Source organism: Ranitomeya imitator, chromosome 1, assembly GCF_032444005.1.
Source record: "Ranitomeya imitator isolate aRanImi1 chromosome 1, aRanImi1.pri, whole genome shotgun sequence".
In the NCBI taxonomy this organism is placed as follows: Eukaryota; Metazoa; Chordata; class Amphibia; order Anura; family Dendrobatidae; genus Ranitomeya; species Ranitomeya imitator.
This window is the reverse complement of record NC_091282.1, coordinates 990273731-990286669: the sequence shown is the minus strand read 5'-3', so window position 1 is coordinate 990286669 and position 12939 is coordinate 990273731. Positions and strand designations below refer to the sequence as shown.

The 12939-nt window shown below is 41.9% G+C and overlaps 1 protein-coding gene and 1 long non-coding RNA gene across 2 annotated transcripts; one reads left to right on the top strand and one right to left on the bottom strand.

Moving 5' to 3' along the window:
* The first annotated feature begins 9302 nt into the window (after positions 1 to 9302).
* Positions 9303 to 11163, top strand: LOC138658253 (uncharacterized). The gene is made up of 2 exons (XM_069745742.1): positions 9303 to 9746; positions 10231 to 11163. Exons 1-2 carry the CDS (start codon positions 9303 to 9305, stop codon positions 11029 to 11031), a joined length of 1245 nt encoding a protein of 414 aa, XP_069601843.1. The 3' UTR covers positions 11032 to 11163.
* Positions 11164 to 11584: 421 nt separating this feature from the next.
* On the bottom strand, positions 11585 to 12518 carry LOC138658252 (uncharacterized). Its single transcript, XR_011317414.1, has 4 exons — positions 12306 to 12518; positions 11966 to 12052; positions 11743 to 11883; positions 11585 to 11666 (listed from the first exon to the last, which is right to left on the bottom strand). It is a non-coding gene; the product is annotated as an uncharacterized lncRNA (long non-coding RNA).
* Positions 12519 to 12939: the final 421 nt, after the last annotated feature.

Here is a 12939-nt window from a genome sequence, read left to right as displayed (position 1 = left end):
TGAAGAATAAATTCACCTAATCGCTTATACTGCACGAGGAAGGCATAAAAAATAAAACCAATTCTTCACCTGCTGTGGATTTGTTCATTCTGCCTCCCAAACATCGCAGTAAGACTCGGCGCACATTTATCCTGCGCTCTACACTGAGAGCTTATATTGGGGTTTCCGTGTAAATCTCTGAAATACTGTACGTGATTCAGACAGAACTTCCAGCACAAGATTCCCTGTAATGAGGAAGATGGAGGCACTGTGAACACCATAGGACCTGTGATCTGGCAGTGTCCATCTTTTTAGGTGTGTACAAAAATGCGGTCCAACATAGTTTTGTGCACCTCGGAAAGGAAGGACAACACTGAACAGAGGCCAGATGGAGTCCAGAGTAACTCTGCTGCCTCATTATAGTGAATGTATCCATTGGGGGTTTCAACTGTCACATAGTTCGGAGATTTAGATGGAAACCCCAAAGTATGTGCTCAGGGTAGAGCACTGGATAATTGTGATCCCAAACATTATGAAAATGTTCCCAATAAAAGCTTCAACTCAATCCACAAAAAAAGCAAGTCCCCACTCAGGTCCGTCATCTGTTAACAGAAATATAGGAGGCTTCCTTGTTACTGGTAGTTACTCGTTATCCCCTTTAGAACAAAATGGGATTTTGTTTATTATGGCATAATAACAAAGTAGCATAAAGGCTCGGGAAAAGCGAAATGACTCATTGCCCAAAAAGAAATTAGTCAAATTCTGCGCTCCAAAATCCAAATGCCTCACTCCCTTGTGAGCGCCCGTGTGCATAAACCATCTTTAGTGTTCACATTTAGCAGGGGTATAACTTCCAAAATGGGGGGTATTCTGCTATCTAGCACTTAGGGGGCTCTGTATATGGAGTCAGCAAACTATTCTAGGAAAATCTGCGCTCCAGGAGGCAAATAGCGCCCCATCCCGACCGAGACTCTCCATATGACTAAGCAATACTGTACAACCACATATGGTATATTTCTATATTCAGCAGAATTTCTGGGACAAATTCTGGTGCCAATTTACACACTTCTTGTGGGAAAAGGTTAAATCTGGGGACTAATCAAAATTTTTGTGGTAAATATGTAATTATTTTTTCCTCATTGCCCAATGGTGTAAAATTCTGTTACACACCATTGGCATCAATATGATCATTACAGCCCTAGATTAATTCATTGAGAGGTGTAGTTTGCAAAGTTGGGTCAATTATGGGATGTTCTACTGTTCTAGCTCCTCAGGGGCTCTCCCAGTGGGTCATGGCACCATCAAACCATAATAGTAAAATCTGCAGTATAATATGGCGCTCCTTCCCTTTTGAGTTTTGCATTGTGCCTCAAAAGTAGTTTTCACCCACACATGTGGTATTGCCAAACTCAGGAGAAATTGCACAACAAATTTTAGAGACCATTTTCTCCTGTTACCCTTGAGAAAATAAAAAAATTTGGGCTAAAAGAAACATTTTGCGGGGAAAAAAGTTTTTTTTTTAATTTTCTTAGCTCTGTTATAAACTTCTGTAAAGCACCTGATGGTTCAATATGCTCATCACACATCTAGATAAGTTCCTTGAAAGGTCCAGCTTCCAAAATGGTATCACTTGTGGGGGGTTTCCTCTGTTTCCGAACATCAGGGGCCCTCCAAAAGTGACATGGCATCCGCTTTCGGTTCCAGCCAATTTTGGGTTCAAAAAATCAGACCTTTCTCCTTCTCTTCCGGGTCCTGTCGTTAGCTCTTCCGGGTCCTGTCGTTAGCCGAAACAGTGGTCTTTCTCCACACATGTGGTATTGGCGTACTCAGGAGAAATTGCAAAACAATTTTTGAGGTCCATTTTCTCCTACAACTTTTGTTAAAATAAAAACTTTGGTGCTAAAATATGATTTTTGTGGAAAAAAAAGTGATTTTTAATTTTCACCGCTCTACGTTATAAACTTATGTGAAGCACCTGGGGTTCAAGGCACCCTCCAAACATCTAGATAAGTCCCATGAGGGGTCTTGTTTCGAAAATGGGGTTATTTGTAGGGGTTTCAACTATTTAGGCACATCAGGGGCTCTCCAAACTCGAAATGGCATCCATTTTAGATTCCAGACAATTTTGCATTCAAAATTCTGCCGTGCACCTAAACAGTGGTCTTCCTCCACACATGGGATATCGGTGTACTCGGGAGAAATTACACAACAAATATCTTGGTTCATTTTCTTTTGATACCCTTGAGAAAATAAAAAAATTGAGTCCGAAGTAATATTTTTGTGAAAAAAAGTTAAATTTTCATTTTTTCCTACCACATTGCTTCAATTCTTGTGAAGCACCTGAAGGGTTAATACACTTCTTGAATGTGATTTTGAGCACCTTGAGGGGTGCAGTTTTTAGAATCATGTCACTATTGGGTATTTTCTGTCATATAGGCCCCAAAGTCACTTCAAATGTGATGTGGTCCCTACCCTAAAAAAATGGTTTTGTAAATTTTGTTGGAAAAATTAGAAATCGCTGGTCAACTTTTAACCCTTATAACTTCCTAACAAAAAAAATATGGTTCGAAAATTGTGCTAATGTAAAGCAGGCATGTGGGAGATGTTATTTATTAACTATTTTGTGTGACATAACGCTCTGATTTAGGGTCATAAAAATTAAAAGTTTGAAAGTTGTGAAATTGTCAAACTTTTTATCAAATTTACATTTTTCTTCACAAATAAACACTAGAAATTTTGAAGAAATGTTACCACTATCATAAAGTACAATATGTCAGAAAAAAATCTCATAATCACCGGGATCCGTTGAAGCGTTCCAGAGTTATAACCACATAAAATGACAATGGTCAGATTTCAAAACTAAAGGTACCTTCACACATAACGATATTGTTAACGATATCGTTGCTATTTGTGACGTAGCAACGATATCGTTAATGAAATCGTTATGTGTGACAGCGACCAACGATCAGGCCCCTGCTGGGAGATCGTTGGTCGCTGAAGAAAGTCCAGAACTTTATTTCGTCGCTGGATCTCCCGTGGACATCGCTGGATCGGCGTGTGTGACACCGATCCAGCGATGTCTTCACTGGTAACCAGGGTAAACATCGGGTAACTAAGCGCAGGGCCGCGCTTAGTAACCCGATGTTTACCCTGGTTACCATGCTAAAAGTACTACATACTTACCTACAGCCGTCTGTCCTCCAGCGCTGCGCTCTGCACTCCTCCTGTACTGTCTGTGAGCCGGAAAGCAGAGCGGTGACGTCACCGCTCTGCTTTCCGGCTCCCAGACAGTACAGGAGGAGAGCAGAGAAGCAGAGCGCAGCGCTGGAGGACAGACAGCGGTAGGTAAGTATGTAGTGTTTGTTTTTTTTTACTTTTAGCATGGTAACCAGGGTAAACATCGGGTTACTAAGCGCGGCCCTGCGCTTAGTTACCCGATGTTTACCCTGGTTACCGGCATCGTTGGTCGCTGGAGAGCTGTCTGTGTGACAGCTCTCCAGCGACCAAACAGCGACGCTGCAGCGATTCGGATCGTTGTCGGTATCGCTGCAGCGTCGCTAAATGTGAAGGGGCCTTAAGGCTTGGTCATTAATTAACCTACAAAGTGGCTTGCTCCTTAAGGGGTTAAAGGTGCTGATGTGAGCAGCTGCAGGGCATTTGATAAGTAGTGCCTTTAAATGTGCAGTCTATAAGGCTATGCCTTATGAAACTATTCTAAACCACTTTCATTTACTTTTATGTTAAACTTCTTCTGACAATCAGGCCTATGAGTTCAGCCGAGAATCATACATAAGTAGGAACACAAAGTTTAAGTCAATGTTCATCACGTAATTACAGCTTATAATATTTTTTTCTAATTTTGGTTTTCTTTGCAGATCTTTAGTGATCATGTGATTGCAGTTCAGAATTATATGTTGCAATATATTACCTAGTAACAGCATGTCATATCATTTTTACATTGAACTTGGCAGCCCCTGTAAGCGAAAGCTATCAAGTAACAGACCATCAGCGGAGGACTGTAGTCAGGTCTACCAACTGGTTCAAAGTTCAAGCACATAAAATTCAGTAGTCATCTGGTGACCAATAGAAAATAAACAACTTGTATGACCTGTCCTTCTGGTTTTGTTTAGAGGCGTTCATGTGATCGTAATTGTGAGAGACATCAATGTTTTTAGTTGTACATAAAATGTACAATACTACTCTCTTCTACGTCTACCACAGAGTTATCTCTCTACGTTCTGTAAACATTGCGTAAATCTTGGACAAATCTCAAGATGCTTCTTTTTCCACCAGCTAACATTTCAGTTCTAATCAATGTTAAATGTTTGGATAAATTGACTTAAATTAGTGATAGGGTAAGGGTTACTTGGTAATGTTTATGTTATTTTTCCACTCAAGAAGTCAGATGGAGAGTCGTATTTTCATCATCAATCCCATGGGAGACTTAGGATTGTAAAAGCCATGTCTAGAAGCCAAGCTGTTTTTCTTAGTGCTGTATCACGTGTCCAATAAGAGATGACATCATAAAATACAAAATCAGCAATGAGAAACAGATACCTAGTCAATATGGCATCCATGTGGAATTCTCACATGCCAGGATTTCCTAACTAAATTATCATTATTTCTGACAGCAAAGAAAAAAATCCTTTCATTTGTAAAAGAGTTTGTGTATTTATTTTTAAACTAATATGGTTATAAAGAGGTTGGAAATACATGGCTGACAAAAAGTTAACGTGTAGAATGAGAATGACGACAATCTTGATTGCAAAAATGATTCAGAGAGAATTAGTACCAATGCCTAAAGCAATGCAAAACGAGGAGAAATGTAAAGTATAAGGATTTATCGAGACACCGAGTTTGCTATATTTGATGATTAGATTTGTAAAGAAGGCATGACTTGAGATAATTTAAGACTACTGGAGATATTATATGCTATATCTTTGAAGAATTATTGAATGCAGATAATAAACTCAACCTTAGAAGGCCACAATAACCCGGAAACGTAGCTTACTTGTATCATGCAGTATTATATAGTAATATTATGTGTATGGTTAGCAGATTTGCTGTTTTTGTCTGATTGTGACCAAACATGGAGAGGAAAGGGACATGAATCTACAAATACAGTTATAAACTCAGCAAGCCACGGGCTTGACAGTTTGTAGCATTCAGAGGACATTACGTGGCGCAATTACATAATTTCTTTGCACGGTTTATGCCTGGTAACAGACTGCATGGAGAAGAAATACCTCCGTGTTCGTCCTCTTTGCAGGGTGAGGTCACTTTAAAAAATAAAATTAATGCCTGAAGTGGTGAGGTCACTTTAAAAAAAAAACTGTAATGCCTGAAGTGGTGCACAAAAAGAGTTAGATACAAACATTATAAATATATACATATGTAGATCCACAAAGGGAGGGCTTTACTAATATAAAGGAACCGAGGGTTACGCATACTATTGTATAGAGGGGGACATTACTATTATATAAATGCAAAGAGATGGGACATAATTATTATATTGAGGCACAGAAATGAGACATATTGTAACAAAGAGGGGACAAAACAATTATTTAGGAGCAGGAAGAGGGGGCAATACTATTATATAGTGGCAAAAATAAGTGGCAGAACTTTTAAACAGAAGCACAAAGACAACATTACTATTCTATAAAATATATAAAAAGAAAAATGTTCAGCTCACCCCTATATGTTCCTTGGCTGGTCATCGGTGCATGGAGCCTCCCTGGTCCTGGCGGTATGGAAAACCAATGTGTAAGGAAAGTTGTCTTTAGCAACCACAGGAGAGATGATTCTTAAAACTTGCCGTTTATTTATCATCATATTAAAAAGCACAGATATGCAGATGAGCAATCCCAGTGCAAGGAATGGATCCTACATGTTTCCATGTCGGATCCATTCCGTGCACTGGGATTGCCCATATCTGCATATCTGTGCTTTTTAATATGATGATTAGTGATGAGCGGGTGTACTCGTTGCTCGGGTTTTCCCCAGCACGCTCGGGTGGCCTCCGAGTATTTGTAACTGCTCGGAGATGTAGTTTTTGTTGAGGTAGCTGCACAATTTATGGCTGTAAATATAGCCAGAAAACACCTAAGCACAATAATGCGGAATCCCAGAAAAAAGTATATAAACCACAACAAGAAAACAGAGATCCGTAAAAAATAACTTTTAATAATAAATTTAAAAAGACTATATTTACCCACAAAATAAATAAAACAGTATTAAATGTACCTAGTGGACCCTAAATTGAACTACAATGAGTCCTACCTGGCAGTGGAGGTTGGCACCCTACTTTACTGCGGTTGGCGCCCCCACTCCTCGACGGCTCGCCCTTACAAGCCCTAAAAGGACCTATACTATAGGAAAGGCTGAGTAAACACTACTCTCAATACCTAAAATAATAACCTGCCTATCAGTGGAGGTTGGCACCCTAATTTACTGCGGTAGGCGCCCCCACTCAACGACGGCTTACCCTAGGGTCCCTAATAATCCCTATAATATGGGATAGACAAAGAGAATTTTGTCCCACAAACACCACCGATACCCGTAGAAGAGAAGAAAAACAAAACAAAATAGAAAAATAAACCTAAACAAAATAATATAAGTAACGAAAAAAAGTTTCACTATACTCGATTGATGTACTATATTGAGCAAGCAAATAATGCTATAATAGATAGAATACTATAACCCAAATACGGGTACACTGGGTGCAATAATATTTATGTCCACAAAATAGAGACCCAGCACTCAGATAAAGTCCACTCTTGTGACACTATATGATATACATATGCTTAATAACAAATAGTATATGTCCATAAATATGGCACAGCAACCATGGCAAGAAGTGGACAAAAGAAAAAATCTTCAAGGCAGCCAATATAACCACAGCCACCACTAGATGAACAATAATAACAACTCCTCTAAATATCTAGTATGAGGATTAGAGGACACGATCGTCTATGGTTGCTGTGCCATATTTATGGACATATACTATTTGTTATTAAGCATATGTATATCATATAGTGTCACAAGAGTGGACTTTATCTGAGTGCTGGGTCTCTATTTTGTGGACATAAATATTATTGCACCCAGTGTACCCGTATTTGGGTTATAGTATTCTATCTCTTATAGCATTATTTGCTTGCTCAATATAGTACATCAATCGAGTATAGTGAAACTTTTTTTCGTTACTTATATTATTTTGTTTAGGTTTATTTTTCTATTTTGTTTTGCTTTTCTTCTCTTCTACGGGTATCGGTGGTGTTTGTGGGACAAAATTCTCTTTGTCTATCCCGTATTATAGGGATTATTAGGGACCCTAGGGTAAGCCGTCGTTGAGTGGGGGCGCATACCGCAGTAAATTAGGGTGCCAACCTCCACTGATAGGCAGGTTATTATTTTAGGTATTGAGAGTAGTGTTTACTCAGCCTTTCCTATAGTATAGGTCCTTTTAGGGCTTGTAAGGGCGAGCCGTCGAGGAGTGGGGGCGCCAACCGCAGTAAAGTAGGGTGCCAACCTCCACTGCCAGGTAGGACTTATTGTAGTTCAATTTAGGGTCCACTAGGTACATTTAATACTGTTTTATTTATTTTGTGGGTAAATATAGTCTTTTTAAATTTATTATTAAAAGTTATTTTTTAGGGATCTCTGTTTTCTTGTTGTGGTTTATATACTGTAAATATAGCCAGCCTGAGTACATATGGTTGCCTGGTTGCTAGGGAATCCCCACATGTATTCAAGCTGTCTATCAGCTGTAAATCATGCAGCTGAGGCAAGGAAAACTAAATCTCTGAGCAGTTACAAATACTCAGAAACCACCTGACCCTGCCCGGGAAAACCCAAGCAACGAGAACACTCGCTCATCCCTAATGATGATAAATAAATGTCATGTTTTAAGAATCATTTCTCCTGTGGTCACTGAAGACTTTTCTTGCACATTGGATTCTATAAAATAGGTGTACAAAAGTAAACAATACTATTATATAGAGAAATAGGCTTTACAGTAGGAACATGTAACATTATGCTGGCAGCCCTGCATAATCTCTCTCCTCCCAGCAGGGATGCTGACATACTCACTGTCCCAGCTGTTCAGTGGTCTGTCTCTGCACTGCAGAGCTTTCTGGCTCCCTTGGAAACCAGATAATGGCCCCAGCCAATAGCTGGGAGGCATCTATTCTTTAAGGGACTCTCCCTTGTAGTGAGGTGCCTGTACAATGTCCTCATTAGCCTTAGTTAAGTATTTGCTGCTCAGTTAGTTGTCAGGTCCCTGAACCTATTCCTGTGACTATTCAGTTATCTGAACCTGAGCCTGTGACCCATGTTGTTTAACCTAGAAACTGTTTAGTTGCCTTTAGTACCTAAACCATGAAGGCGCACCTGAGGTATCTGAACCCTGACACTGCTACCTTGTGTACCTGAGCCTAACACAACTCCTGCTGTACCTGCGACAGAACCCTCACCAGCGGCACTTAAACACTGACACTGCTACTGTGATATCTGAACACTGAATGAGCACTGGTGTTACCTGAATGCTGAAACTGCACCTGCAGTACCTGAGCTTAAAGCCGTTCTGACAGCGCCTAAGGGTACCGTCACACAGTGCAATTTTGATCGCTACGACGGCACGATTTGTGACGTTCGAGCGATATAGGTACGATATCGCAGTGTGTGACACGCTCCTGCGATCAGGGACCCCGCTGTGAATCGTACGTCGTAGCACATCGTTTGAAACTTTCTTTCGTCATCTAGTGTCCCGCTGTGGCGGCATGATCGCATGGTGTAACAAAGGTGTGCACGATATTGTATACGATGTAAAGGGCAGAGGAGCTGGCTACATAGGAGCGCTGAATTCTCCACCTCCCGTGTGCTGATTGGGCGGTACAATACTGTGCGCTCATTCGACAAAGGACTATTGTTCAAAGCGGATAAAACCGGAGCTCTCGAGCGCGCTATTCATTTCTCTCTGTAGCACGTGCTGTAAACAGAACTCCTAAATTCGCTGGATTCCCTGGACTTTTAACTACTAGACTTTTACCGCAAAAGGTATGTATAACGCTACAGCGTAGCATATGTTGCGCTTCAACGGGGATAAACGCTGGAGTGTGGTCGATTGTTCCTTTGAGCATTGTAGGCCTGAGAACCTCAGGTACACAGCTGTAGCGTGGCCCAATTAATTAATCCTTTTACAGATCGAGATGGTTGACTGCCCCATTTAATACCAGTAGTAACATATATAGTTATTAGATCAATGGTCAGAACATTGTTTTTTAAGCACGTGTATTTATTGTACGTTTGTTTTCTTTTTAGGAACTATGCTCACTTCCGATGAGAGTTCTGTTGTTGCTGCTGCCCTGGTGTTTGAGGCAGCACGTCTCCAAGAGGAGAGACGTCCTAAACGAAAACGTCGCATGTGGACCCGGAGCTGGCTGCAGAAAAGATCCACATTGTCACACATGGGTCTCATAAGAGAGTTACGTGACAATAACCCTCATGATTTCCGAAACTACCTTCGGATGTCCGAGGAATCCTTCAAAATAATACTGTCTGCTGTTACGCCACTCATACAAAGGTGTGATACGCCGATGCGTGCAGCCGTGCCTGTGGAGGAAAGGTTGGCGGTGACACTGCGGTTCCTGGCAACAGGAAGGTCTCTTCAGGATTTGCAGTTTTCCGCCGCTGTTACCAGACCTTTCCTGAGCGTTGTGATTCCGGAGACATGCGAGGCCATTGTGCAGAGCTTAAGGCATTATATGGAGGTACTACTATATTTTTTTTTTTGGCTGCTGTGTTATGTCGATATATTATACTAGCTATTGAACCCGTTCTACGCCCTGATGGCGAGCATTTCTATTGGTATATGTTCTACATCCTATCATGTGCTGCTCCCATCCTGCGCCCCCATTCAGACATGTGCTGCTGTGATCCTGCGCCTCCATTCTGACATGTGCTGCTACCATTTTGCGTCTCCATTCTGATATGTGCTGCTCCAACCCTGCGCCACCCTTCTTTTATTTGCTGCTCCCAACGTAATTTTATTGATTATATAATTTAGCTATATTGTTTAGCACCCCCTCTGAGTCACCGAAGCCATCTGAAAAAATGGCTGCCTGCATACTCAGGGTTGTTGACTTTGTTATACTAATCCATACTGCGCCTCAATCACTGTAGGATGTCCACATGAGAGTGTATGTGCATAATATATTTGACCTAATTTGTACATGTTTCCTTCTCATCTTGCAGTTTCCCAAGACGGCGGATGACTGGAAGAGGATTGCTTCCGATTTTGATGAGCTGTGGCAGTTTCCAAACTGCGGTGGTGCATTAGATGGAAAGCATGTGCGCATCACGCAACCAGCCAACTCTGGATCCTTTTTTTTCAACTACAAAGGATATTTCAGTGTGATCCTCATGGCCCTTGTCAATGCGAACTATGAGTTTGTCGATGTGGATGTTGGCATGAATGGTCGAGTCTCCGACGGTGGTGTTTTTGAACACACTTCATTTGGGGAAAGCTTGAGGAACAATGAACTGCTGTTGCCACTAAATGAAGACACAAAAGCAAACCTAAATTTTGTCTTCATCGCTGATGAAGCTTTCCCTCTTCATCCACATTTGCTGAAGCCATTTGCACAGAGAACACTCACACCGGAGCGCAGAATCTTTAATTACCGGTTGTCGAGGGCCCGTCGTGTGGTTGAAAATGCCTTTGGGATTATGGCAAATCGGTTTAGAGTGTTCCACACAGCTATCAACTTGAAGCTGCCGTCTATAGACTTTGTGGTTTTGGCATGCTGTGTGCTCCATAATTTCCTGAGACGTCATGATACGAACTCCTATTCTCCTCCTTCGTTTATTGATGCAGTGGACGCACGAACCGGAGATATTGTGCCCGGGGAATGGCGTACACAACCTGATAATTTTACAGCTCTTCAAGCACTTGGATCTGGCAGACAGGCAGACGATGCAAGGGACTGTCGCGAAAAATACTGTCAGTACTTTAATGGTTCTGGAGCTGTACCCTGGCAGGATCGCGCCGTATAAAAAAATATATTTTTTTTGCTTTGCTGTCATATAAACCTCTCTAAATAACTTTAAATGTGATGCCTATAAAATGGTGCTGTTAACCCTTATAGCTTGGTAAACATTAAAGAAAGAATGCGAAGATTTTTGGGTTTTTTTGTAACAATTTCTTGGTTTTAAATTATTAAACAACAAAATATAACATAACCCCCCCCCAAAAAAAATTAACTCCTTCCACGGCCCAAGAGGTGTCGCAGCGTCACGCCCTGCTGCTCTACTTGAGTCTGGAGGAGCGCTGCTGTCTGCTGCAGGAGCGCTGCTGTCCGCTCCAGGCGCAATTGTCTCGCCAGGAGCTCTCTTACGGTGGGCGGTTCTGTGGATAGAAGAGGTTGGAGAACCAACGTTGATTCCGCTGAAAATACATCTCGACCTCTGGGGCAGGACCAAATTTTGTGTGTTGTAAATTTCTATTTGGTCTGGCACCACAGGGCGATGTAAATTTTATTAAATTTTACAGTTTTAGTTGTCTATTGTGACATCCAGCAGAAAACCACTCGTATTATCTTGATACTTATGGAGAAGGGACGCCGGTTCCTCATTGCCAGAACCAGAGCTGCTAATTTCCCACCCCAGCGATCTGGCCACTGCTGCAGCACCTTAAAGGAAATAATAACAGATCTGGTTAACTATGGAACACGCCGTTGGGAAGCGCTCGCTGTTTTGGTCACTTACGTATGTTATGTTCTGGGGAGAATGCCGCCGACCCGGGGGAGGAAGAGGAGTGTCGGAAGGGAGGTGTTGAGGGTGGTGTAGGGGTGCGAGGCCGTCTGCTGTCTGGTGGTGGCGTGGTAGGCCGCTGGGTCATTACTGCGTCTGTAATGTATTCAAATATTTCCGCTACCCTCTTATGTCCCGTATGCAGTTGAAAAACTGTAATCTATGATTGTTAACTTACGTGACGTCATGGACTGTGGGCTCCCGCTGGTGGTGGATGCTGTGGTGCTGCTGGCAATGGCAGGTACCTGTTGCCGCCGCTGTCTCTCTACACATAAAGTTAACAAACGCAATCTTTAAAAACACATGTAGAGTGCTGCAGATCAAAGCTAACAATATACTGAAACATAAAATTTATATCACACTTCACAGGGGTGCGAGGGTGCATGGTCGCAACAGATGGTGGAGGCGTGGTAGGCCGCTGGGTCATTATTGCGTCTGTAATGTCTTCAAATATTTCAGCTACCCTTTTATGTCTCATGTGATGTTAAAAAAAATGCAATCAATGATTGTGAACTTACGTGATGTCCCGGACTGTGGGCTCCCACTGGTTTGTGAAGATGGGGTACTGGTGGCAATGGTGGGTCTCACTTGCCGCCGCTGTCTCTCTACACCTAAAGTAAAGAATCACAATGTTTACACACAAATGTTGAGTGCTGCAGATCAAAGCTTACAATATACTCAAACATAAAATAGAGATCACACTTTACAGGGGTGCGATACTCAGACATGTATGTGGGCTCTGGTGTTCAATTGTCTTCCTGTCTTTGGAAAACGTATTATTTCATCAGTAGGCCAACCTCCTCCGTTAATATTTTTGGGAAATTGAGAAACTAAAAATAATGGACATCATAATAATTTCAAGATGGTGGTTGAGATTAGGGAACCCGACAAGTTTTCTCACGGACAACGCATATTCTGCTTGGAAAATAACTAAATTTTACAAAAACGGGGCATGTGTTTTAATGCATTTGAGGTCACGTTGGCGACCATGAGCGCAAGCCTCCCTCCCAACCCCCCCCTCCTGACAGCGTGCATCTCCCAATCCCCCCATACTAGTACTTGCCTCGCCTTGCCTCCGCACGCAACTCAGCAAACATTTGTGGCGTTTTATAGCGGAGGTCAGCCCATTTTTTACGCAGCTGAAGCTGACTG

Coding starts and splice junctions, on each gene's coding strand:
- LOC138658253 (XM_069745742.1), top strand. CDS start 9,303: ATGCTCACTTCCGATGAGAGTTCTGTTGTTGCTGCTGCCCTGGTGTTT. Junction 9,747..10,230: donor GCTTAAGGCATTATATGGAG/GTACTACTATAT, acceptor CTCATCTTGCAG/TTTCCCAAGACGGCGGATGA.